We start from the raw sequence: 26,491 nt of genomic DNA, 5'->3' as shown, positions 1-26,491 counted from the left end.
AAACAAACAAAACAAAACCCATCAACCCATAAATACGAAGAATCACTGTCGGCCCACCAGGCAAATGCCCAGTATGCCCGATTGAAGGCACTCACAGCTATGGCCTCTGACAGAGTGATGTAAAAGAGATGGAGTCCAGAGATAAACCCAGAATTGTTATGTGTTGTACTAGAGACAACACACTCGTTTTGCAGGATCCACCTGTGTTATCGCACAGGGAGAATTGATGTGGCCATTCTTCAGTCCTTCTCTACCACTCCTCCTGAGTAAGTCTGCTCAGCTGCACTGACTTCTCACGATGTTCTTGATGAGGAAGCTGATCGTGACTTGTAGTTTCTTTCAGTATTCAGTTATGGCAGTGGTGTCCAAACCCAGGCCACGAGTGTCCTGCAGGTTTTAGACGTGTCCAGCTGATTTAAATGGCTCAACATGCCTTGAAGTTCTCCAGACACCTGGTAATGAACTAATCATTTGATTCAGGTGTGTAGACCCAGGGTGAGATCTAAAACCTGCAGGACACCGGCCCTCGAGGCCTGGAGCTGGCCAAGTTATGAAGCTAACTATTCTCAAGGCTAATGTAACAAGTTCTTCAAATGATTTCGTTTGCAGTACGTATTTTTCAGACCATAAGCTGCAGGGGATTATAAGGCACATTAAGCGAAACAAAGCAGTCAGATAAATCAAACTTTATTAAACTCATTCTTCTTGCTTCCTCCACTTCTCTACCATTGATTCATTAATGTTGAATTCTCTGGCAGCTGCTCTATTCCCATGTTGTTGCAGTATATTAATGACTAACCTCGTATTGTGGATGGATTATCTCAGTTGTTCTCCTGACTGAAGTTTGGTCCATTTACAGCAGGGGTGTCAAACTCAAATACACAGTGGGCCAAAATTCAAAACTGGAACAAAGTCGCGGGCTAACGTTAATATTTATTGAAATATATTTATTCCTCCAGATATAAGAATGAATCTTTTCTTATGGACTCAAACACGTTTTGCTGAAAAACTGAATATGGAACAAGCAAAGCTTAATACTAAACAATATATATATATTAGCTGTATAATACCAGTAGGCCAGCTCTGATAGTAATTTGGTATGGCTTCGCGGGCCAAATATAATTAGGTTGCGGGCCAAATTTGGCCCGCGGGCCAGAGTTTGACACCTATGGTTTACAGCAGGGGTGTCAAACTCCAGGCCTCGAGGGCCGGTGTCCTGCAGGTTTTAGAGCTCACACTGGGTCAACACACCTGAATCAAATGATCAGTTGATTACCAGGCCTCTGGAGAACTTCAAGAGATGTTGAGGAGGTCATTTAGCCATTTGAATCAGCTGTGTTGGATCAAGGACACATTTAAAACCTGCAGGACACCGGCCCTCGAGGTCTGGAGTTCGACACCTGTGGTTTACAGCATCCTGCCATGCGATTGCATTTGTCTCTAACCATCAGGAACCCTCACGTTAACTTTTATCGAGTGGAAAAGTGTTAGTGTTCGTCCTCCAGCTTCACTGTGTTTATGCTAACATAGCTGTGTCGCTAGCGATCACGTAGCACATCATTATATAGCAGCTAGCCCAACTTCAGTAACCCTACAAACGTCACTGCTGTTTAGTTTCCTGTCTTCATTTATGTTGGAAGTGACAGCAGAGCTGTACGTTTTAATTTGTTCAGAAATCTCTCAGTCAGAACATGCTATATCATGCTTAGGCACTAGCAAAACCAGTGAGCTACCTTCCGCTAACTTCCTGCTAACTTCCTGTTAACTTCCTGTTAACTTCTAAGTCCGTTAAATATAATAAATTCTGTTTTCATGGATGCCTGGATGTTAAACTTCATAGTTACACCTGGTAAAGCAGCAACACTGATCGTTTTATTAAAGATGAAAGAATTTAGACCGTTTTTAACTCTCAGTGATGTCGCAGTGTTCGTTTGACTTTGGGTCCTGAAGGACGGAGTTTAGGACCCAGATTACTCCCAGATTTAAGAGCACCTTAGTCCGAAAAATATGGCAATAACGACGGCCGCTTGCATGTTCTACAAAAAAATGGTGCTTTGTTGTGTATCTGACGGACAAACACCAAACCAGTTCCACACCACTGAAGTTGCAGCATTTTTACAAACCAATTCTGGTTCATGTGTTTCACTCAACGATCCGCTTTCCCCCTTCTCATTCTCTATCGCCACCATGTGGGTATGAAAACAAAGGCACTGCGCATACGCACTTTACCCATATTCTATCGCGATATTTTATTTTTTTTATCGTTGCCCAACATTATACTGGTATTACCGTGAACAGTATGATGTGGCACAGCCATAGGTGGGCTGGTAGGAATGCTGCGGAGGGAGGAGAGAATGGGTTAGCCAGAGTCTAGAGTGAGATGTACACTTACAGAGAGAGTCGAAACCATCCTACCGGGCGATGTGGTGACAAGAAGCAGGTAGTAAGCGACGTAACAGGCGTGTCTTTTCCTCTGTAGAGCTAACACTCCTGCTGTTTTACTTCTGTACTCCTGTGCATACGTCAAGGATGTCACAATCACATTTTACAGCATCCATGTTATATTAGAGATACTTTAGTCCCAGCAAAGTAGTGTACTGTTGTTGTTTGCTCCATTGCAACAAAACATGCAATGACATACTGAATTGCACCAGTTTTTAGGACGTCTATCTTTTACTTTCTGTGGGTTTTTCACTGCTTCTCTGCGATCAGATGAATTGTGCACACTATTTTCTCTTCCACAGCTTTATTTTTAGTCTTTGAATGTTCCCATCACTTCTGTGATGACAAAAGTCATGATTATGCCATAGTCAGTCTATTTATATAGACCAAAGGCTCATCAGCAGATCCAAACCGACAGAAAGGCCACGGTTTCCTAAGAATAGAGCACTTACCAGTTATTCACATTGAAATGTCCTGTAACGTAGACGCCGTTATCATGGTTTTGTTAACCTTAAAGAACAAAACTATGTGCCTGTTTAAATATTTATGGTCTGTATATACATTAATAATATTTACCATTAATGGCAGTTTACTTTATACCTAGATCATCGATCACAGTGCATCGATCGGCTTCCTGCTTTACTTCCTCATTGATGACTGAGATGCTGCAATTAGTCCTCCAAAATATTAAGCAGGGTGCACGCCATCCCATCAGTTTCCATACTCCTGATATAGAGTGAGATTTCCTGAAGCCTTGCTATTTATAGCTGCAGGAGGCAGCTTCTAGCTTCTCCCTGGAGGAAGCTGTCCTTGTTTTTGTCTTCATCAAAAAACCTTAAAATCTAAAAATACAGACACCAGGTTCTTTGTTGGGCTTCTCTTTGTGGTTTGCTGTGGCTTTGCATCTGCTCTGCATCCCTGACCATCAATGTCACCAACATGTGTTCAATGATCAGCCAGTTCACCTCTGAGGGACTTTGGTCTATTCAAACTGGCTGAGATGCTGTGGCTTAAAAAGGCGGTTCAGACTTGAAAACCCTCCGATGGGCTGAATTATAACTCTAATAAGAATAAATAGCTACATTTACAACCTGCATGTTGTGTTTACTTGTGTTGTCTGTGTCTAATATTAACATTTTGTTGATGATCTGAAACATTAAAATGTAACATTTTTGGATTCATTCCTGTGGAGCTCAGGTCGGCACTCCCAGTCAGCGAGCCATGGCATGTATGTATGTGTATGTGGAGACATGTGTCTGTATGTTCGCATGCATGTATTTATACATACATGTATGCATGTGCGTGTATGTTTGTATGGGTGTATCCGTATGTTTGCAGGTGCATGTATAACTTGTACATATCGTTCTTGTGTAAATGTAAATTTGTCTGTGATTGTGTAAATACTTCACACACATGGAGAAATGTCAAACAGCCTTTCATTGTTCTTGTAACAGTGACAATAAAAGCTATTCTATTCTATTCTATTCTATTGCTCTGTCATGCATTCTTGCATCTCTTGCCTGCAAGCACACTTTGCAGAGTGCACTCTGTAGTTTATTTTACATAATAGTTATTACAGTACTTGTATTTAAGTGTATTTCGGTTTATTTTTTTACATCTCATAGCACTGCAAACACTTATAAAGCATAAAGTTTACTGAGAACCGATTAGTAATTAGGGATGGGTACCGGTGTCCGGTGCCATGATGGCACCGGTTCTGACATAAACAGTGGTAACCAGACTGAAAGGCAGCGCACATTTCGGTGCTTTTTTTTTTCCTGAGCTGTCATACACTTTAGATTCTAGCCAATCATTTTACGTTTCCGAGGATAGTAGGCGGGCCCAGGTACGTACGTTCTTTTAGAGCAGAGCTACAGATTAAAAATGCCCAAGGCGAAGCGGTCAAAGTCTGGCTGTACTTCACAGCAGAAGATGCAAACTCAGCAGCAACAAGTGCTTTAAGCTGATACTGTGATACTGTCAAAGGAGGTAACACCTCGAATCTGATGACACACCTGGCGACGCATAGCATTTTTTTTAAAAGCCGAGAAATGCGCCGTATTTGATAGCTTACTGCGAGACCTCACACCGAGCACATCTACTGCGGGTGTGGTGCCTGTTATCGGACCCGGAGTTAGCAACATCCCCAAGAACCCGAAGAGGAGAGTCCTGGCCCCTAGCCCTGCCAGTGTAGCAGAAATGATGAGGATGATGATGCAGCAGCAGCCGTTCTTCTCTGCGTGAGTAGCTTAATGTTGTTCGTGTGTAATTTACGTTGAGTAGGCTAACCACGTTATTGCATTAATGCATGTAAGGTGAACTAGCAAACATCATCATAGCTACATGCGGCTGTCTTCTTGTTTGATGGCAGATACTCCCTTCACCCTGGCCAAAAAGGCTAAAATGACCAAAGAAAAAGTGGGAAACAGCTAAACATGAGAGGTTTTTGGACAAAGTTTGTGTTTTTTCCATTGTTTAAGCACTGCTTCCAGCCAAGAGTGATGCCATATATGCCCCATAGCTGCAGAAAAGGCTAACATTGTTATCTTTTTACAAAAAAAACAGCTGAACATGAGAGGTTTTTGGACCAATTTTGTGTTCTCCATTCGTTAAGCACCGGTTTGAGCACCGGTTTGAGCACCGTTTAAGCACCGGCACCGTTTCAAAAGTACCGATTTGGCACCGGTATCGGATAAAACCTAAACGATACCCATCCCTATTAGTAATAAGAGCCTTCTTGTAGTTGCACTAAACTGCACGATAAATCATAGAAGTAATTCAGACAGGGAGTTTTACAGTGGGGCAAAAAAGTATTTAGTCAGCCACCGATTGTGCAAGTTCCCCCACCTAAAATGATGACAGAGGTCAGTAATTTGCACCAGAGGTACACTTCAACTGTGAGAGACAGAATGTGAAAAAAAAATCCATGAATCCACATGGTAGGATTTGTAAAGAATTTATTCGTAAATCAGGGTGGAAAATATATATATATATATATATATATATATATATATATATATATATATATATATATAAAATAAGTAACCTGCTCACTTTATGTATTGTGTTTTTGAGCGTTTTCTTCTGCTAGTACCCCCCTCACAGTCTCCACCTTCACCATACGTCACCTGCAAGGTCACTGTCTTCAAAGGTGAAGCCTGAAGTAGCCCCTCCCCCTCCATTATCTGATTTCACTGCAGCTTTTACGAGTCAGCCGTGCTATTTCTGATAGGCACAGGCTCCCCTCTTCTCTCTGTGAGTGTCGCTCATAGAAAACTTGGACACATTAGCCGGTCATGTGAGCTGCTGCCTGTTAGTGCACACGCCGCTGCCGCCTCGCAGCAGCCTGGGATTCCTGATTTACTGCTAATTCACTGAGCAGAAGAACAGCGTTTAATGGGGCTCTTTCCTAAAAGTTTGATTTTCTGACTCATGAGCAAGAAAAGCATAATGTCAGATTATTAAATGTAATTTATCTTCATAGTAAAGGAGGAAACACGGATGTTTCTCAGTGACTCATGTTTGTTGTGCTGTGTTTTCAGTCAGTTTGAGACAAGAAGAAAAGAAATGAGCAGGAAGCAGAACACATCACTGTTTGCTTTTATATAATAGGACTAATACAGCAGTGTTACATATGTAAATGGCTCCAGCTGTCATAAACTAAGACTCAGGAAGTTCTCTGATTGAAATGCTGGCAGGTGATGGGTAACCCTCCCCAGCATGTTCCCAAGCGTTGCATACAAGCCACTGAAAAGTAGCTGACGACAGGCTGACTGTGTGTGTGGAGAATCAGTAGGAATACGATGGATAAGCACATGAATCTGACATATTTGGAACAACCAGGTCTCGTGAATGACGTCATTTTTACTCCACGTGAAGAGAAAAACATGTAAACAGATCGTGAGCATCAGATCTGTTTATGCACTGCTTCAGTTTCCTGCTCGGCACAATCGTGGATCCAAAGATGTCAGCTGACGGCCCCGCCTGCCTTTGTTGTCTCTGCCCAGCCTTCCTGTCGTTATCCGTGTTTTTGCTCCCCATCCCCTCTGCCCTGTTGCCCTGACAACAGACAGACACCTAGGTTTCCTTGGTGACCGGGCAGTTTCCTGCCTCCCTACGCTGTGACTGTAGCACAGAGTGTAAGATGTGATTTCAAAGCCAAACCTGGGGATGTGTGTGCTTCACAGCACGCGGCTGTGAGCGGTCCAACCTCACAGGACACGTCGAGCTTTGTCTGGGTTTGGATTTAAGGAGCTACAGGTTAGAGGAGCAGGGACAGAAATCGTCTGTCAGTGTCCCCGTGAAGCCATCGCTGATGTGATTACTGCTGTTTCACATCAAACACTGCAGTTTTCCAGCAGTGGAAAGAAGCTGCTTTTGCTGGCATCCTTATTGAAGTTTAAAGTTTACATATAAGTCATGCAGACCATCACTGATGCAGGTGTGCGGCTGTGATTATGACAGTTGGACGGTTTCTCCCCTTCTTAGTCCAGAGGACGTGGACACGTTGGACTGACAGCAGCACTGTTCCCTCTTGTCCTCGGTCAGTTTGTATGTTATGTTTACATACGGCTTCTTCTTCTTTGTTGTGGATGCAGGGTGAACTGACATCATGCAGTCTGATGAACATTTCCCATCAAAGACCAGAACTGTGCTTTTCACAGATGAGAGCCGCTGCATGCTGAGCACATGTGGAAGAGGCTGCAGAGCATCGTGCTGCTGGAACCTCGTCAGCACGGCTGCTCTGGTGTTTCAGTGATGGTCTGGGGGACATCCCAACCACTCAGCACCCTTTGAGTCGCTCTAATAACAGCTACTTATTAATAACATTTGTGCACGAAGCTGCCACATAACACCTGGATTCTTGGGGTGTCTCTGCACCTACACAGAATTGTTTCAGTGATGAATGGAAGAACCCTCAGACGATGCCTTGCGTTGGGTTCTGCGTCGACTGGACGCCTTGTGTCGGAGGTGAACCGTTTTGATTTAAAGGTTGATCGTAGCGCTCCCTCTGTGACTCCCAACATTAACTAGCTCACTCGTGAGCGAGAGAAGATCAGCTGTGATCCTGTCTGCTTCATGTCTGTCGTGCGTGCTCAGCACATATTGCAGGAACGTGAAATATTTTGTAGGTTGAGCACAACCAGTGTTCCCCAGTTTCATTACTGGGAGTTTGAAACCAGTGATTAGGCTGACCTGTACTGGCCTGATAAAGCACCGCTACTTGAAACACGTGTAAAAAGCTCGGTGTCTACATTGATGGTTCTTTTAAAGTGAAGAAGCAGGTGAGTGCAGTGTTCAGTCCTGCTTCTTTCAGTTAAGACAGCTGGCCAAGGTAAAGCCAGACCTCCTAACGTCTTTGAGCGTCTTATTCACCTTTCCCTTACTTGCAGATGAGACTACTGCAATTCATTGTGTTATGGTCTAGATCAGGCCTCCATCCATCGTCTTCAGATGGTTCAAAATGCAGCTGCTCGCCTGCTAACTGGTACCAAACGGAGAGAGCATATAACCCCAGTTTTAGCTTCTCTACACTGGCTTCCTGTCTCCTACAGGATCCAATTTAAACTTCTACTTTTTGTTTTTAAGTCATTAATGCCCGAGCCCCTCCTCACCTGTCTGAGCTCCTCTCTGCCTATGCTCAGGACAAACCACGAGGTCCAGCCCAAAACTAATGCTGTCCATCCCACGGACTGACCTCACATCCCGTGGTGATAGAGCCGTCTCTGTGGCAGGTCCCAGACTCTGGAATAGTCTCCCCTTAAATATTAGATCTGCACAAACACTTGAGCAGTTTAAATCTTTACTAAAGACACATTTCTATGCCCTGGCTTTTAACACACTATGACCCAAGCATTCTGGTCTTATTTGAATTAGTTTAGTTATTGTTTTAATTCTTTTACTGTCCTATTATTGTTTTTACTGTTATTATTGTGTTACATTGTTGCTTTTTAATACCATTTTTATATTGTTAAGCACTTTGTGCAGCATCGGCTGTTTGAAATGTGCTATAGAAATAAATTTGACCTTGAAACCAAATCTCCTTAGGAAGCGATTTTATTTTATTTATTTATTTAGGACCGTGCATGTTAATGAACATAAATGTAAAAAGAAAAATTACATGAATGTAAACATGCCAGATTATAGCCAAAGGCTCATCTTTAATGAGGCCGTGTATTAAGTCTCACACAGCATGGGTGGAACAGCTACTAACCATCACTGCAAGCTCGACAGCAGGAGCCGTCTTCCTGTCGCAGTATACCCCAAACAGCTAATTATTGGACCGCAGGGAAATGGGACGGGTGTTGGTGCCATCAGGGAAAACCGTCGTTCTCCTCGCTCCTCCCTTTGCCTCCTGCTTGCTCCTGCCGACCCCGCTGGTCTCCGTTTTCCCCGACGCTGATTAAACCCCCTCCTCTTCCTAACGACGTTAGGCCCCTTTGATCTCCAGCACTTAAAACCAGCAGCTACCATTGTGCCATCCAAAACATCTCTGTGGTTGCTATGGTTATTCACTTAGATACAATTACTATAGCAACAGTGTTTCTGAGGGCTGGGGAGGAAGTGGCTCAGCAGGGATCCAGGTGGAGACACATGAAAGACACAGGCTGCATATAAACGGTGGATCGGTGAGGGCGGGCCCTCCTCGCCAGCCTCGCCATCGATACGATTTCTCTTTATGTAAATACGTGACACAGATATGTATGTTGAAGAAAGACAGAACATCCTTTCACACGATCCTCTGACACACTTGTCTCTACAATTGGATGTGAAACAGACTTGAAAGGAAAGAAGTCGTGTCAGGTATTAACAGATATATCAAACACATTATCTTCATATGCAGGGGTTAAGACTCTGTCATCAAACACCTTTACAGAGAAAAGTAGCCAAGTGTGTGAGATGATAGCTACAGTGAGTGACAGCTTAGCAAAAATCCTGAAAGTTGGACACTTAATGTCAGCTTTGTCAGCCACACTGCAGAGCTCACAGAAGGCCCACAGCTCTGATGACTCAGTGGATGGAATAAAGCCCTCCAATGTGAACTGCACAGTGGTGTCATCATCACGTGTCTCCTTCATCTTCTCTGGGATGGATCAATAGATGGCTGATCCAGCCCCGTGTCATGAGGCAGCGCTGCCTGGTTGGCAGAATCTGACCCCAGACCAGCTATATACCATGTACAGTGTTCAATCAACCTTTCACTGGGCATGTGTATAAGGTCACAGCTGTCAGTGTGCTGGATATTTGCAGTGTTTTCAAATGTATTCCACTACAGACTACAGATTACATGCCCCAAAATGTATTCTGTAACGTTACTCAATGAGAGTAATGTATTCTGAATACTTTGGATTACTTAATATATTATCATGCTGTTTACAACTACATGAATGTACTGTTGCTGTGATTTATTACTGTTACTGAAGGTCAGCGGCTCCGAACCGTAGTAAAGGGACCTCTGGCTAACACGTCGGGTTCGTGTCGGGCTCGTAGCCGAAAACGAGCTTTACTTTGTTGTCTGGGTCAACTTTGCTAGCAGAGACAGAGAGGCGTTGAAAGGCTGCTCCAACAGAACTTATTGTCAAAGGAGCAGAACAGAGTCAAACCTCTGTTCTTAGAACTGAAGAAGCTTCTCGGATGAGAGGTGAAACGTCTTCAAGCAACTTAAAGAAGTCCAGACGCTTTTCTTTGCAAGCTCCTCAGACTACGATGACCTGGATGACTGAGAACCTTCACAGACAACAGAACTTATTGTTTTCGGAGGAAAACAGGAACACGGTGTACGGTCGAGTCTTAACAGCTTACAGCTGGGCTCGTCAGGCTCTCTTCTTGCAGTGGTTATTATTATATTTACATGCTTCCAGCTCCCGTTTCTGCTCGGTGACAGCTCGTGCTTTTCCTTTCTCTCCCTCCCTCGCTCACAGACACATCACGGGTACAGCAGTCCATCCTCCCTGCAGCACGGACTACACTGCCCATGATGCTACATTCTGCCTGTTAGCTTAGCACAACAACAACAACAACAAAAAGGCCTCTCTCACCCAGGAAACACGCAGCATGTCACCCTGTAACCATGGCAACCACAACGCTGCCGCCTGGAACAACAGAACATGTCAAACAAACCCAAACAGTCCTGACCCGCCACAATATGAAACAGGAAAGTACCGCCGTGTAATCCATTTATTTCAACAAAGTAACTGTATTCTGAATACCACCTGTTTAAACAGTAACTGTAACAGAATACAGTTACTCGTACGTGTATTCCGTTACTCCCCAACATGCAGTGTAATCCATTTATTTCAACAAAGTAACTGTATTCTAAATACCACCTGTTTAAACGGTAACTGTAACAGAATACAGTTACTCGTACATGTATTCTGTTACTCCCCAACACTGGATATTTGTCATATAATTGAAATATCATTAAACTCACTACTCGTACTCATAAATATGGTCCGTGCACAAAGCAGCGTCGTCTCTTTCTAACCATCCCTGCTCCAACAAACACGAGGTTGTTTCCATCGCTGCTGCTGTTCCATGTTGTACAGCTCTTATTGTTACTGTAAGTCTCGTAGTTCTTATTTGTGTGAGGCTTTGCTCCTGCCCGTCACTCTGCTGCTGTTCCATGTTGTTCAGCTCTTATTGTTACTGTAAGTCTCGTGTTCCTCCTCCCTCCCCTCCCTCTCATAAAATATTGAGAGAGCCTGGCACTAGGCCAGACGCCCCCCTCCCTCTCTGCCAGGCAGACGGCCAGCTGACGGAGCATGTGGCTGTGGGAGGGGCACGAAGGGCGGCTCGGCTGAGGAGATATTTGTGGTGGCTGTCTATGGTACAGAACTGCGCTACAACGCTGACATATTTGTCTCCGTGTTCTGGGTGCAGGCAGAGTTATGGCTGGATGGTGTTTATAGTGAACAGGCTCCCCTGTTGTTAAAGCGTGTTTCTCATTTAAAGTGGCACATTTCTGAAATGTACAGTAACCATGAACATATTCGTTCTCTAAATGAACGCCACGAGTTGTTCCCACATCGAGCTGCTCTACTCTGAGCTCATTCACACGAGCACTTTCTGCTCGAGTGCTTCCTCTGTTCACAGCCACACTCACGGATGCGCTGGAGAACAGCTCGGGTAAGAAGTGTGAACAACATGCTGGCATTTCATTCTACCTGCAGTGGTCAAATCAAGGCAGTGGTCAAATCTAGCTTCTTTCAGCTCAGGCAGCTGCAAAAACAAAGCCAATTCTTTCACGGCAGCACTTTGAGACAGTGATCCAGGCCTTTGTCAGCACTCGGCTGCATTACTGTGATGACCTTCATGTTGGGGTCAGCGCATCATATATTAGTCAAAATGCTGCAGCTCGTCTTTTAACTGGCACTCGAAAGTTTGAGCACATTTCCCCTGTTTTAGCTTCACGTCACTGGCTGCCCATTTCTTTTAGGATTCATTTTAAAATTCTTTTATTTACTTTTAAAGCTCTCCATGGCCTCGCCCCATCTCATCTCTCTGAGCTGCGACAGCCTCATACAGGCCAGCTGATCAGCTGCTCCTGCATGTACCCAGGACTGGGCGTAAACTTAGAGGAGATCCTGCTTTTGCTGTAGCAGCTGCAAACTGTGGAGCGAGCTTCCTTTGGAGATCAGACAGGCCTCTTCTTTACCTGTTTTTAAGTCTTGAAAACCCGCCTCTTTACCCTGAGCTTTGACACCACGTGAGATGTTGGTTTTTATTTCAGTTGTTTTTAGGTGATTCGATGCTGTTTTATCTTGTTTTGTTTTCATTTGATGTTTTATGTGTTTTATTTATTTATTTTGCTGTTTTCTGTTGTTCTATTGTTTTAACTTATTTTCCGTGCAGCACTTTGTTCCTGTGCTGGCTATTTTAAAGTGCTTTATAAATAAGATTGGATTGGATTGGACTGCCACCAACAGCTCTGTAACACACTGTGCACACAATGCTATCATTGTCTTTTCTTTTTAGCTGCTTTTACATTTTAGTTGCTGACTTCTGATAAACTGAATAAAACAGGAGAACACACAACCTGGAAATCTTCAACCACACACAAAACACATACGTTTCCCTGGTAAAGTACACAACCTCTGCAGTACCGCTGAGTTTTCTACAAGCGCACAAAGCTGCTGCCAGCTCTGCTGCTGTGACCTGTGTTACCTGTGTTAGGCTCTTACATCCATACGATGGTTGAAGGACCGGCCGTGTTCCGTCTTCCTTCTGTGCATAATCGTGGCCCCTGCTGGAAGCTGACCCCGTTCTCCCACAGTGTTGCTGAAATGGTGAAACTGGAGCACGAATCGATCTGGGAGCTTTGATGAGAGATCAGCTGAAGTTTGACTGCAGCCTGATTCACTTTAGGACAACCAGTTTGCTTTTAATGTTTTTCTGCCTGATTCATTCTGATACACAAACACAGGCTGAACGGTGTCTGTGCTCCCACATCCTCAGTGTCCGTCTCAACACCTCTGCATCCTTCACTCACTTCTTAGCATGCAGGACGTGTGTGTGTGTGTGTGTGTGTGTGTGTGTGTGTGTGTGTGTGTGTGGGGCACAGGGGAATGTGGGACTTTGTCCTGATGTGAATGTGTGTGTGGATCTTCTCCTCCCGGCCTATCACAGTGAGGAATGGAGGTGGTGTCAGTGTGGGTCAGTGTCACTGGGAGCTGTGGGCGTCTCCACAGTGGGCCTGGGAAACTTTGAAAAGATGTTTTCTTCTTTCGGCCATAAAATCCAGATCTTGGTTTCCTCTTTGTGAGCACAACAGAGACTCCCCTTGTTTCTTACACAGCCCCCCTTTGGCTTTCATGCACACACACCCACTCAGGGAATAAAGTCACTGCAGCCATTTAGCTGCTTCTCAGCACTCGCTGCATAACCTGAGGTTGGTCAGCCGGTCGACTCGTCGTGCATAGTGACAAATGAGGGATTTCAAATATTTCCAAAGCGATGCATCAGGTTTCTTTGCAGATGAAGTGAGACGTGGATGTTTCACAGCACCAATGAAGATTGTGTTTAAGTGCAGCCGGGCGCACGCTCCCCCAGCGACGCCAGCTTCTTCTCACCGTGCAAACACTTTGATTTGAAATAGATTACAGCCGTGAGTGTTTGACTGTGATGGACTGGTGATGTGTTCAGGGTCGCAGGTTTCCACCCGCCTCGTCTCTTTGCATGCAGTGAAGGAAACTATGCAAACTATGCAAGGTGTGCAGTAACAGGTCTGAACAAACCAGCAGCAAATAACTTCCAGTCTCCACAGGTTCAGTGCAGCTGGTGTAACAAACGTTTGGTTACAACATATTAATGTTCGCACACTGCTGTAAAAACAGTTTTATTAAAATGAACGTGCACTTTTGTAGAAGCTCGTGGTGAACGCTCCACTGCCTTTGTTTTATTGTTACTATTATGTTGTGATGGGTTGAACAGGATGACTTGAGACGTGTGCGATGTGACAGAATAGACAGATGGAAGCCTTCATGTTGGATCAGAACGACGTCGGGCTTGTTGGTCTGCTGTGGTTTGATCAGAAGACTTCCTCAGATCAGCACCGTGGCCCTCCTCTTCCTCTCCCCCATCTGCTTCTTCTAGCAGCTTCCAACACACTGAGGTCTCTGACAGTGAGAGTGACTCCAGTGTTCCTGTAACTTTGAAGCAGAGGTTCAAGACAGATTTGATCTTTCCTTCTGTTTGGGATTGAAGTGATGTAATATCAGGGGGGGCAGGGGGGGCTATGATGTCCTGTCATTCTCATGTAAATCTGTGTTGGGAACATTAATGTTTAATCTGTGTGGATCTGTGTGGGTCTGTGTGTGTCTGTGTGGGTCTGTGTGAGTCCGTGAAATCATCCTGATTTCTTTAGCTCATGAACACCGTGTGGGGTCAGTGTTAACAACATGGTGCAGAAAGGAAACACAAGCGTGGAGTCGGTGGTGCAAACGGTGGCTCGTGCATCAATCAGCTCCAGCTGTGATGCATCTCTTTGATTAGTGGGAGCAGCAAACTCCATCCAGACAGCTTCCTTTGTTTTTTTCACTTGACTGATCGATCAGCGCACAGCTCCGTTTAGCACACACGCCATCTTTAACGACGGCGTGGAGTCTGTGCCCTGTTCCTCCCACACACGAGTGTTCGTTCATGTTCGGCCTTTGTGTCTGAGCGTTTCCTCTCGGTGTGTCTGTAACGAGGAAGCCACGGGCAGGTCGCACACAAACGTATGGCAGCCGAGTGTGCGAGTGTGGCAACGTGTGGCAACTATTCTGGTTTGCCAGCGACGTTTCCAGATAAACACTGGTGGCAGCTGCTGCCATGGCAACACCATTGTGCTCCCTCCCTCCCTCGCTCGTCTCCCCTCCCTCTCCCCAACCACTCCTCTCTCTCATGCTCCGCCGGCTCAGAGAGCGAGCACCAGAGAGGAGAGAGGTCAGCTCGATTCAGAGGACAGAAAGAAGAAAGGAATAACCCGGAGTGGACGGGGACAGGATGAGCGAGGACAGCCACTCCCACTACAGGCTGGACCCCAGCGATCGCCTCAATGGGCTGGGACAGAGGAGGAAGAGACCCAAGAAGGTAAACGAATAGATGGAGAGCCACGTGGTGCAAAGTGTGTAAGGATGGAGCACCCCACCCTGCAAAAAGAGAAAGGAGGTGGGGTTAGGTGAGGTTTGTTTATGTGCAGACAAGCGTCCACATGATGTTAGGAGCACCGAACCATCTCTCACCCCGTCGTCTCCTGTGGAGTGTGTGGCTGCTCCCCCACAGCAGTTGTATCCTCTCTCATATCCTCCGTCTCCTGGTGTTGTGTTGCTCCACAGTGAGTCGTAGTAGGAGGCTCACATGCTGTCAGGGTGGGTCCCTGCTCGCTCTTTGTGCGCCTGTCGTTGGGGGTTTTGGTGTTTGCAGCTATCAGGAGGTTTGTGTTGTAGCCTGATGTGAGAAGTGTTGTTATTATCATCATTTTTAACATTTCTGCACCGCTACAATAAACAGACACACACCCATCAGCCTGTTTACAGATCTATACGCCCATAAAGACGTGAAACACACATTGCACAAATCTACTATAACGTGTTCATATGTGTTATAAAATAAAGAGGTAAAGTATTAGCTGTTCAGGTTGATTCATAAATATGACCTCAGCACGTGAAATCCTTCTGCTGACATCCCTAAAAGCTCGTCAGACCAACGAAGCCGTACAACACAAATAACCAGACCAAACCAGGGTTGTGCGTCTGTTGTTGAGAACATTGTCAGTAAACCACAGTGACGTCCTACAGAGGACTCGTGTTGTCATTATTTTTGTGTATGTCGTGTGAGCTGAGAGCTGTAACCAAAGGTAGTGAGCGCGTCGGCCTTTAACGTCGCGGCTGGTTGTGCGATCGCGTCGCCGCTGAACTCGTGAGAGTTTGTCTCAGGGATCTTTACATTTGAAGTCAGGTGAACATCCAGTGAACTAACAGAACATTCAGGAGCAGTTTACTCTCATGAATGTCAGACAAACTGAGGTTTGTGTGTCAGTTAGATTCTTTAAGTCATTAAAGTGTCTCTGTTAGGAAAAGCATCTGTTTCCTCCACCTCTGCAGAACTGCGTGACCTGTAGCATCATTGCAGGAAGTATCCTGTGACAATGAGTGACTGCACATCATCATTATCAACACATAAACCTGTGGTCTGGACCTGCAGTTCTTATTTTTACTGTCTGGTTTTGTGTAAAGCAGCACTTCAGTAAGCACCTGTGAAGCACACAGTCATAGTCGAGTAATGAAGCGATCCATATGTGAAACATATTCCACGTCTACAGGATAGTGGAGGTTACATGGGTCAACCTGGCAAACTGTACCAGCACATGTGATCACACTGATAGCAGAACACAGGTATGTGAGTCTCTACGACGAGGTCAGAAACCAGTAACAAATGTTTCATGTGATTCGTTTTTCTCCAGTTTGTCTGCAGTGAACCTTAAATACTCACTGAACCAGCTGTTTCCTGATGTGGTGACGTGTGTCGGTGATGAAGCCAACACTCTGTCCAGTGTTGGGCAAGTTACTTGAAAACAGTAATCAGTAACTAATTACTTCCCAAAAAAAGTAATCCCGTTACTTTACTGATTACTTATTTTCAAAAGTAATTAATTACTTAGTTACTTTTTAAAAACACGATTTACAACCTGAAGAGGTGATAAAGTGATAGATCTTTCAGCCCAATTCTACTTTTTCTGCATAATCCATCATACAAAATGTAATCAGATGGAAAAGTCTCTTTTTCTAACTTGTTTTATTAGATTTAATCTTTTAACTTTATGCATCAAGCAAACATTTAATTATCTGCAACATTCTCTGACTGGAAGAAATGAGTTTAACATTTAAACCTATTTTCTGCACATTCCAGCTCATAAAATAAAATATTTTGTGTGTTTACACTCAGTCTTTCAAATAGATGCAAGTAAAACACAGCAGAAAATAAATAAAGTCAAAGACTCAGCGGTCCTGTTGCTCTATTTTCACCTGTAAAGCAGGAGTGGGGTAGGCGGAGGTTTACCCTGGTGCAGGTGTGCCGCGGTCAGTGGAAGAATCCGGCAGTTTCTCTGTGAGTTTCCCATTACGTCGTAGCTACTCGGTGCTTGTTGGAAGTTTAGGGGTTTTTTCGCTGTAAAAAGAAGTTTTCTTCCCACGCACAGCGGACACTAATGTTTTTGTCACTTTTTATGGAATCAAACTCAAAGTAAGGTCAGTACTTCCACGCTTTAAACGCTGCAGCTCATACTCTCTCTGCACTCGATATGTGATCCACTGTTGATCTGCACACAGCTGTTGTCACTAACGGCGCACTCGCTTACGTCACTGTCGTGAGACATTCTCGCAAAAAAATCACGGTTTTAGTAACGCAGTAACGCAGCGTTCCTACGGGAAAGTAACGGTAATCTAATTACTGATTTTGCAATAGTAATCCCTTACTTTACTCGTTACTTCAAAAAAATAATGGGATTACGCGTTACTGGAGCGTTGTTCTCCTCTGTAACAAAGCAGTGATAAAGGAATAGATGCTGATTTTATTAACTTGTGTCTTTGTGCTGCTGGATTCAGTCTGAAGCAGGCAGCAGTGCTGAACCTACCAGTGTAAATGTGATGGTGGAAGCAGAGGCCAGCACTTGGCAGTGCTAAACACAATAAAAGACTCACAAGTTCCTGCTCAAAGGTCAGCTGCCTTCAGATCAATCATTAACCTGCAGCAGGTTGTGGCCTGATGTGTTTGTAAGAGTTTCACTTTCAGGAGGAGAAGATTTAAACGAGTCACACAAATGTGAACTACAAAGTCTGTGACACAAAATTTATGCAACCTGCAGTAAATCTGACCTGAAGAAATCCAGTCTTCTGCCTGTTGTGGTTGTGACAGCTGCTCGTAGGAGAGTTTGTTTGTAGGAGGTGGAGATGTTCTCAGATCAAGTGCGTAATCGTCTCTTTGTGTAGACGCTAAAAGCTGTGAGCCAAAACTCTCTGCTCTGAAACTCTTCACTCAGTCCTCACGCTGAGAGTTTAGAGGCTGAACTTCTTGTTCCTCCATAACACTTTTCATGAAACAGCAGAAATGAGCTTGTGTTTCTCAGCAGTGCGCACACAGAGAACCGATCCTCTCTGCTCAGTCTGAACAAATCAAAGTGAAACGTCAGTGAAAACACAGCTGCTGATCGAACTGTGTCAGATTAATGCCTCAATGTTTCACTGTGAGGTTAAAAAATACATAAAAATGATTTAAAGAAGTAGGAGGCAGATTTTCACAATAAGAGCACTTTGTTTTTAATTCAGTTAATGTCAAACTGTCATCAACACCTCTGTGTTGTCTCCGTCTCTGAGCAGATTCAGGCATTACTCAAATAATAAAGGCTTTTTTTCACTATTATACTTTTCATTAGTCTCCAGGTTGATGATTATAAACAGAATTATTAAAGTTTTTATCATTTCAGGCTGAAAATCAACATGAATTTGGTTCTAATCAAAGAAGCTCCTTTAATGTGTGTCATTAAAATCCTCACACAGACTTAAAAAGGCGACATTAACATTAAAATAAATGAAAGAAGCTTCAGCTGAGAGCTTCATGCAGTCATCATCAGCAGCTCATAGCAGTCACAGCTCTTTATTACGCAGCTTTGCAGGAATTAAAGTGGCTGAAGTGTCAGAGTTTGTGTGAGAAGCTGCTTCATGGACAGCTGTACACACGTCTTTATTATTTCTTCATAAATCAAACACACAGGTTTGTCTGCAGATGATTTAAAGTGTGTCGTTGTGCAGTTAAAGCTGTTTGTGTGACGCCCTGACCTCCTGTGAATGAAACAGCCAATCAGATCCATCAGAGAGAGAGCAGGAAGTGTTGTGTGTTTGTGACAGAACAAGGAAACAGTGATGATGATGAACATAAAGGTCCTCTGATGTTTCCTGTTACAGTAACGCTTGTTCATCTGTTGCTCTCCTACACTTTCCTATAAATAAAGGAGAAAAAGTCCGTTTAGTTTCATTTCCTACAGCTCAGAGTTACACTTCACATTCCTGCTGTCACATCAAAAAGCTTCACTTTGGTCCAACATCTACATGTTAACATGAAACACAGACAGACTCAGAACATCTGGAACATCTGCACTTTGACCCAAAGTGTTATAGCAGGATATTTTCTGCATATTTCTTATGTTGGACCTGTTTGAACTGTAAACGACCTGTAATCATCTGTAAATGGTGTGAGACACACTGAGGCCACCTACAGGGCAGCTGGGGAACAGCAGGGATCTGAAATCATACGAGATGTTAGTGAGAAGTTAGAACAAACGGACTTAAGATGGGTCGAAGTGATCAAAGTTGATCTAAAACAGAAGATAAATCCAAAGCAGCATCAGATGAATGTTACCATTTCCAGTTACGGTGCCCTTCATCTAATATGGAAATGTGTTGGTTTTTTTTGCCGTGTTGTTGTTCTTCCTATTGTGTTTAGGCCAGAGATGCTCTTCAAACAGCTGACAGACATGACCACATTACAAGAACATGGTGTGAGTCCGATTTGATATTCCAGTCAACGCTGAGAGACCTTAACCAGGAAGTCAGAGGTCAGCTGATGCTGCGAGCAGGAAGTGAACCAAGGGAAAGGTCCACTCTACTCAATCTCAAAGAAAATATGCTGGTATTTGTTGATGTTGATGGTACAATAAAAATATATAATATAATAAATAATAAAATATGTGATGATGAGATGTGTTGTTGGTGTTTGTATTTTCTGTAAATGTCTTTTTTAATGTAAATGCTTTGTTCCAGACGGACAGGGAATCAGTTGCTGTACGATGACATCATCTTGATGTTGACGAGGAGGGCGAGAAAAACTAGTTTTCTCCTGCAGATGGCGATCTTGCACCGTGTTCAGAGAGCCGACACTTTGATGGTGCTGCTCTACTCAGCTTACTTTAGCCTGGGTTGGACTCTATATGAGCAGCTTCCACTCTGGTTTCACTCTTAAACACACTTGTTTGATTTCACTTGTAAAAGTTGAAGAATAAATATTTTATTACAAAATTATTTGTTGATGCATTTTTTTAGGGTCAAATATCTTGTTTGATTTGAGGAATGAACTGTTAGGGTGGAAAAAGTGAATCAGGTTAAAATAGTGGTGCTTTATATCAGTGAAGATGTATAATGTAATTTAAAATGTTGATGATGGGTTGTAGTGGGCTTGTACTTACAAAACTGCCTCATTTTATTGGAACGATCCACAGTTGCATCCATTCACGGATGACATCTGACATCATTTGACATCTGGTCTGAACACGTTTGTACACAAGATGCCTCAGTTCTGGATGTTCCCACAGACTCCTCTGTGCACCTAAAGAAAAGGTCAAGGGTCAGCAGCACATGTAGTTGGGACAATTCTTCAGTCGCACAAACTACACAATCATTTTCCTCCAATGACGACTTTTCACTTGCAGAAATGGTCCTGTGTGATTTCCAGGCTGTGATATAAAAACTAGTTCCTAATGGCAGCGACTCACTCAGTAAACATGTGTTTCCTTCACCAACCTCACACACAGATCCAATAAGATCAGGAAGTGGGCAGTATAGTACAATATGTGTTATTCTGTGCTGCACTGCCCAAACTAAAGATCTGCTGAAGTGTTGGAAATGATCCAGATGTTTATTTTGGACGATACAGCAGAAGATCAGACATGAAAGTGGAGATAACACAGAAGACCTGCAGCAAAGGTCAGAGGTCAGACTGGGCCCTGGATTCAACAATGAGCCAATGATCATCAAGCAGTGACTAAAGCAGAGCCCTGACGTTCTGACATTCATCACACAGTCAGAACAAATGTCTGCTGATGACTTCATCTCATGAAACGACTGATAGATGTCAGTTCATTGATCAGCTGAGCTGCTGATCTTCATCGTCACAGAAACATTCAGCTTGTTTCAATCAGTAAATAACTCCCACTACTCCCAGTTTGAACTGTTCCCACTCAAAATGCTGTGAGAACAATGATCATTGTAGAACTTCACAAACATCACGTGTTGTTTTCCACATGTAAGATCAGCAAACACACAGAAACTTCCTGTTGCCACACACGGCCTCTAAAATCTCTTCCACGCTTTCTGTCTGAAGTCCACTCTCTGTGTCGGATCCACAGGAAACAACAAGATCTTATTAACATGGTTTTCAATGTGTCTCCTTCCAAAAAGTCCAACCAATGAACAAATGTGTGTATTTGTGGAGGCCGAACAAAAGCATGACACATTTCTCTGTTTCTATAAACTGGAGTCAAACACAAACATGAAGAGTTTCACTGACAGACTCCAAAATGCCCCCACAGTGGATCAAAGGGAAATCCTACAGTGTGGCCAGAGACTCTTAATGGCTCCAACATCAACACATCCACAATGTTGGATCCAGTTCTGCCTCACAGAGTTACTAAGACACACCCTCTGCCAGCATCACAACAGCTCCACCTGCTTCACCTGCCTCCTCAGCATCTGTACACCTGAAGAGAAAAGAAAGGCTCCAACAGCTCAAATCTACAAAGGATTCATGAAGTTTCATCCAACAATAACATGTTTGCCTTCCACAGTGTGCTGTTAGACACCACTGTACCTCTGCCATTTCAAAAAGAGCAGCTTGGGAACATTTTGGCTCCAAACACTTTGTGTTTAAGTTCTTTGTTTTCTTTGTGAAGCCGACAACATCTGGAGCTTTGTGACTCATAGAAACATCATTTTGTTCTTTAGATGACAGCAGATTGGGACTGAATAATCAATCACTATCAAACCAATAAAGACAAACATGCTGATTTTACAGGAACTTTGTTGGAGAAGCTGCAAAGACATGAAACTGGTGGAGATCCCAAACCAGTTGATAGTGCTGGTTATTCCAAATAAAGCTGTTTCCCTTTGAGATGAAATGACTTTGTGTCCTGATATATAATAAAGATGTTGTTGTTTTTGAGCCCCTGTATTAAAAGTAGTTTAAAGTCAGCTTGAGTTTGATGTCTTTATGTCAAAGCTGCTCATGATGTTGAGCTGCTGATGGAATAAAAACAATATAAAAGCATGTAGTCCAGACTTAAATGTAGCCTGTTGTTAGCTGAGGTCCACACACAGTGTTTGACAGTGTAAAGTGTGTGAAAGGGCTGCTGGTGGAGCTCACTAGGATGAGCAGGTGACCACGAGGTGGAGAGCAGCTGGCCTGGCTTTGACCCGGGCCACGCCCCCTTTCTCTCTGCTTTGCTGTCACTTATCTTCACTGCTCTGTCCAATAAAGCTGAAAAAGGCCCCGAATCAAAGAAATCTGCTGCAGCCTCTGAAATGTCTTCTGTTTCCTTCCCGACGGCTTTTTCACCGTCAGCCCATCAGACAGTCCAGCAGCATTTATGATGATGTCATGATGTTGAAGAGGCTGCTACGGTGGCCTCCCATGACCCCCAGCCTCATCACAGCTGAGATGCAGACATTTGAAAACATTCAGCAGACAACTGAATAACAGTCCAACACAACAGTCTGTGTGCAGACACACACTGACCTTTCATAGAGTCAAACACAGCTGGTTGAGTCATTTCTCTGTGAGTCTAAAGTGAATCTAGTATTTGAAAGTCCACTTCCTGTATTTGTTGTTGAAGACTTCTTCAGCTTCTTCTCAAGGACATCAGCTGCTTGTTTGGCAGCAGAGGCAGTTAAGAAGCTTCCTGAAAAACACTGAACAGTGAGTTCACTGTGGCATATGACAGATTCAGCTTTCTGTGTGCAAATGTGTCTGTGTCGACCTTTCAAATGCTGTTGAATCCAAAACATCAGCGGCTCCTCGGCTGCTCACTTCATGCACTTCTGTCTGTGTGACAGTCCAATGACATCACAGCTGTTTCCAGCCCCAGTGTCTCAGGACTGGACACCTTTAAACATGTCGAGGATCAAACAGCGTCCAGCTAAACACACATGAAACTATCAGAGCTGACAATCATTCCAATAACATCTAATGGTTCATGTATGTAGACACAGGACTACAAGGAAATGGCTCTCAGCATCTGGCTGTGGGAACACATGAGTCCCTGTTTGTGTTCAGATTGTGTGCATGTTTTAGACGTGTGTCACATGTAGAAACACAACAATCCCACAATGACACACAGATGTGTTTGACACAGCTGTGCAGCTGTAAGTTGTTTCTAATGATTCATTGAAGCTCTTCTAACATTCTGGAGACGATCAGTACATGAATCTGTTCAACACGACAACAATTTGACTTCAGTGTGAACGTTTGCATTAAATAACCTTCTTCATCCAGCTGACAGCATCTTCATCCTATGATGTGAACAGTTCCTCCTGTTGATGACAAACCTCTGACAGGATCTGCTTGAGGAGCTTTTTCATGTGCAGCTCTCTGAGCTCAGGGCTGAGCTGCTGTTTCATCTTTAAGAGCTGCTGCCTCCTCGCCGGACTTGTTCTCCTCTTCTTCTCCTAATGACGCCATTTCTGCTTCATATAAAATTCAATAAAGATGCTGACATGTATCTGTAGCAACAACATCATTGAATCTAGAACAACTGGAGCCAAACCAGTGGCTCTGCTGGGATCACTGGTGAGCCAACACTTCCTTGTTGATGCAGATTTCAGGGCTTCCTTTTGCTCCTCCGTTATAACTGTTCTCTCTTCTCAACACATGATGACACAAAGGAATCAGCAGTGACAAAGATGATGCTGAAGAGAAGCACACACTTCACACATATAACAGACCAGTGCAGTTACACACACCTCTGCTCGACATCAGGCCTCAAACAAAGACACAAAACACTAACTTGACTCTAAACAGAAGAAACGAGCAGCTGTTTCTGTTCTGTGCTTATTTATATTTGACACACATGCTTCTCTTTGTGCAAACACACATCGCACTATAAGGGTAACCTCGCACACAATGATTGGACAGCACAGTGATGATGCTGGGAGATCCTATACGCAGCAACACAGAAACACTGAGAACTTTAAACAATGATGGAAAGTGTTATAAATGACTTGTTGGCCTCTGATCTGTCACAAACAGCTGAAACGTGTCTCTCATGAGTCACATGAAGGTTTTTGACAGAAAGGACAAAAAGTAGCTGCAGTCAGTTTGTGTCATTTTTATATTTATTCATCTGGGAGAAAAATCTGAGGGACATTAAAATGTGTTTTCAACAGAGACAAGAACATGAATATAACAGAACAGGTAAATGAACATGTTTCAAGTAAACAGCTGGACTGATCAGGTCCAAACACAGAGTGATAAACTTGTCAAACAGCTGTCATATCTTTATATAGAAGCTCTTTATAAATGCTGCTCACTGCAGTCTGTTTACTAATAATGTCAAAGTGTTAGAAACACAGAAACATCAGAATGGTCTTTGTTCACAGAAACCTGTCTGGGATCCTTTGTTGTTCTTTTGATGCAGAGTTACATTATAAATATAAAGAGTTATTTCAGAGTCTCATCAGTTTTCCTGCATGTCTTTATTTAACACATCAGCAGGGCTGAAGCTCTCATGTTAAACACACACTGATCTATGGACACGTTCATGTGTTTCTAACAGAACCAGGCTGTTATCAGCCTGCACTAACATTATGTCACACACACTGAATGTAACAGTGACAGTTTACATCATCACACAATCAGCTGTGATTGTTTCACTGTCATCAAACGAGTCAACAGGAAGTAGAATCAATAGAAACCAATCATTTACTGACAGCATGTCTGATGGAAATAAGTGCAGATTATGTATGAAGTCTAACTGCACACAGTAACTGTGTTACAATAAGGACTTAACAGCGCCCTCTGCTGGAGTGTTTCAGTACTGCGTTAACTAGAATACACCACCTCCTCCTCACACCACCTGCTACAGCTCTACTCTTCTATGACTACAGTCATCCACAGCACTGATGTGAGGTCACATGGTTCATATGTAAGGAGCACAGCTGACCTCAGGTCAGTTTAATGACTGTGAGCAGCAGCTGTGTTATTGTCACTGTGACAGGGAGACACTCTCAGACACAGCGCTCATGTCAGCTTGTTCTCATGCAGGAGGATCAGGAGCTCCATGTTTGTCTTTCTGTTTGAATCATGATGTGTTTGTGCCATCAGAGTCTGTCATGAGTACTCAGGGTTTCACAGCAGCTCTTCTGGATGCTGACGAGGACTCCAACCTCATGTTTCACCTCTCTGAGCTTCTGATGTCTGTGAACACTCGTGTTTCTTCTCTGGGCTCATCTGGACAAAAACACCTTTCTGTGTTTGGCTGCAGCCTCATTCTGACTGACAGGAAGTGTGTTATCCATGAGCTGCACTTCTGTGAGGAAGTTTCCTGCTGTGTTTCCTGTCTGTGGACAAACACGAGTGTTCCAGCTGAGGACTTGCTTCCTTCCACCTGTCCATACAGGACATCACGCTGTCTGCAGCTCTGTAAATGCAGCTCCAGGTCCTTCCACGTGCTGCTCTGTATTTGTGCAGTTTGTAGTGTGTCCTGGGAAACGTAGCACACATGGTGTTCTTCTGCTGTTTCCTCCTTTCACTGAGTGTGAAACACTGACGCTGTGCTGTTGTTCACAGAGGGGAGCTGATTCTAGCTGCAGCTGGACTCTGTCATCTAACTGAATGTGTTGGTGCTGATCACGGGGCTCTGAGGGGGGAGCAGCAGGAGGACTCTGGATGCTGACGTCAGTGTATCTGTGGAAGCTCCCACAGCGTGTCTGTCATTCAATATTGTGCTGTATATTGTATCTATGCAAAGATGAACAGACTGTGTGTTCACTGGTCTCTGTGCTGCAGCTCTGATGTCATCATCACTCCCTCCTCCACCCTCAGCAGTCCCAGCATGCTGCTGTGGTGCACCCCACCCTCACTCTACACCTGAGCCACAGACCACACCCTCCACCTCAATATACACCACAGTTTTCTCTGCTGTGGAAATGAGATCAGGAGGAAATCATCATTATTATTATTTAATAAACGCTCACATTAATGTGGGCTTATTTGTTTCATATTAGAAACATTAGTTGAGTGTTTTTAGTATAAAATGGTCAAAGTCCCTCTTTTTGCTCCTCCCCTCACCTGTGGATGGGCGGTGCTGTTACCGTGGTGACAGCTTGGATGTGTTTCAGTCCTGCCTGGTTATCACTGCAGGAATCTTTCACATTTATTACAGGTAATAACTCTGATTTTTCTGTGTATTATGAACCAAATGTATCCTGATACACACAGAGATGGATGAGCAGAGGTTTTTTTGCAGTTTATGTAGTTACTATGGACTTAATGCATACATATTATTAAAATTAGGGCTATAACAGTTGTATTGATGTATAGCAACTTGAAATGCTCCCACAAATGGCTCCACAGCATGTAAAAATATAACAAAAGCTCTGGCGGACTTGGTTCTGTGGTCAGTCTTAAAGGGTGAAGTTAAACTCTGTAATCTTCACTGTGTCACAGAGTTCAGTGAGTCCCGTTATTCACAGTATCAATCAGATCATCAGAGAACAGCTGATCAGCAATCAGTGGTGCCAACAGCGCC

General features: G+C 43.8%; 2 protein-coding genes across 3 annotated transcripts in view; one reads left to right on the top strand and one right to left on the bottom strand.

Moving 5' to 3' along the window:
- Nucleotides 1-19,781, top strand: part of LOC146679745 (uncharacterized) — a 37,504-nt gene extending 17,723 nt beyond the window's left edge. Inside the window, exons 1-3 of one of the 2 annotated variants that reach the window (XM_085450162.1) lie at nt 14,163-15,012; nt 19,420-19,605; nt 19,737-19,781. In XM_085450162.1, the coding sequence (XP_085306288.1) occupies nt 14,926-15,012; nt 19,420-19,605; nt 19,737-19,766 (303 nt within the window). In that variant the 5' untranslated portion in view covers nt 14,163-14,925 and the 3' untranslated portion in view covers nt 19,767-19,781. Of the gene's footprint in view, nt 1-14,162; nt 15,013-19,419; nt 19,606-19,736 lie in introns of those variants that run through there. The other variant, XM_085450161.1, reaches the window with a different exon arrangement.
- Nucleotides 19,782-25,838: 6,057 nt separating this feature from the next.
- The window catches only part of LOC146679744 (protein NLRC3-like), a gene marked incomplete at its 5' end in the record, with an annotated part of 19,878 nt that continues 19,225 nt past the window's right edge, over nt 25,839-26,491 (bottom strand). Inside the window, one exon of the mRNA XM_085450427.1 lies at nt 25,839-26,491. This exon is cut by the window's right edge and continues 1,388 nt beyond it.

The sequence above is a fragment of the Copadichromis virginalis genome, unplaced genomic scaffold, assembly GCF_057382275.1.
Source record: "Copadichromis virginalis isolate Kocher_CV1m ecotype Utaka unplaced genomic scaffold, C_Virginalis_male_GT1.1 unmapped_scaffold_1, whole genome shotgun sequence".
Lineage (NCBI taxonomy): Eukaryota > Metazoa > Chordata > Actinopteri > Cichliformes > Cichlidae > Copadichromis > Copadichromis virginalis.
The sequence above is the reverse complement of the archived record's forward strand: the minus strand, read 5'-3'. Positions and strand labels throughout refer to the sequence as shown.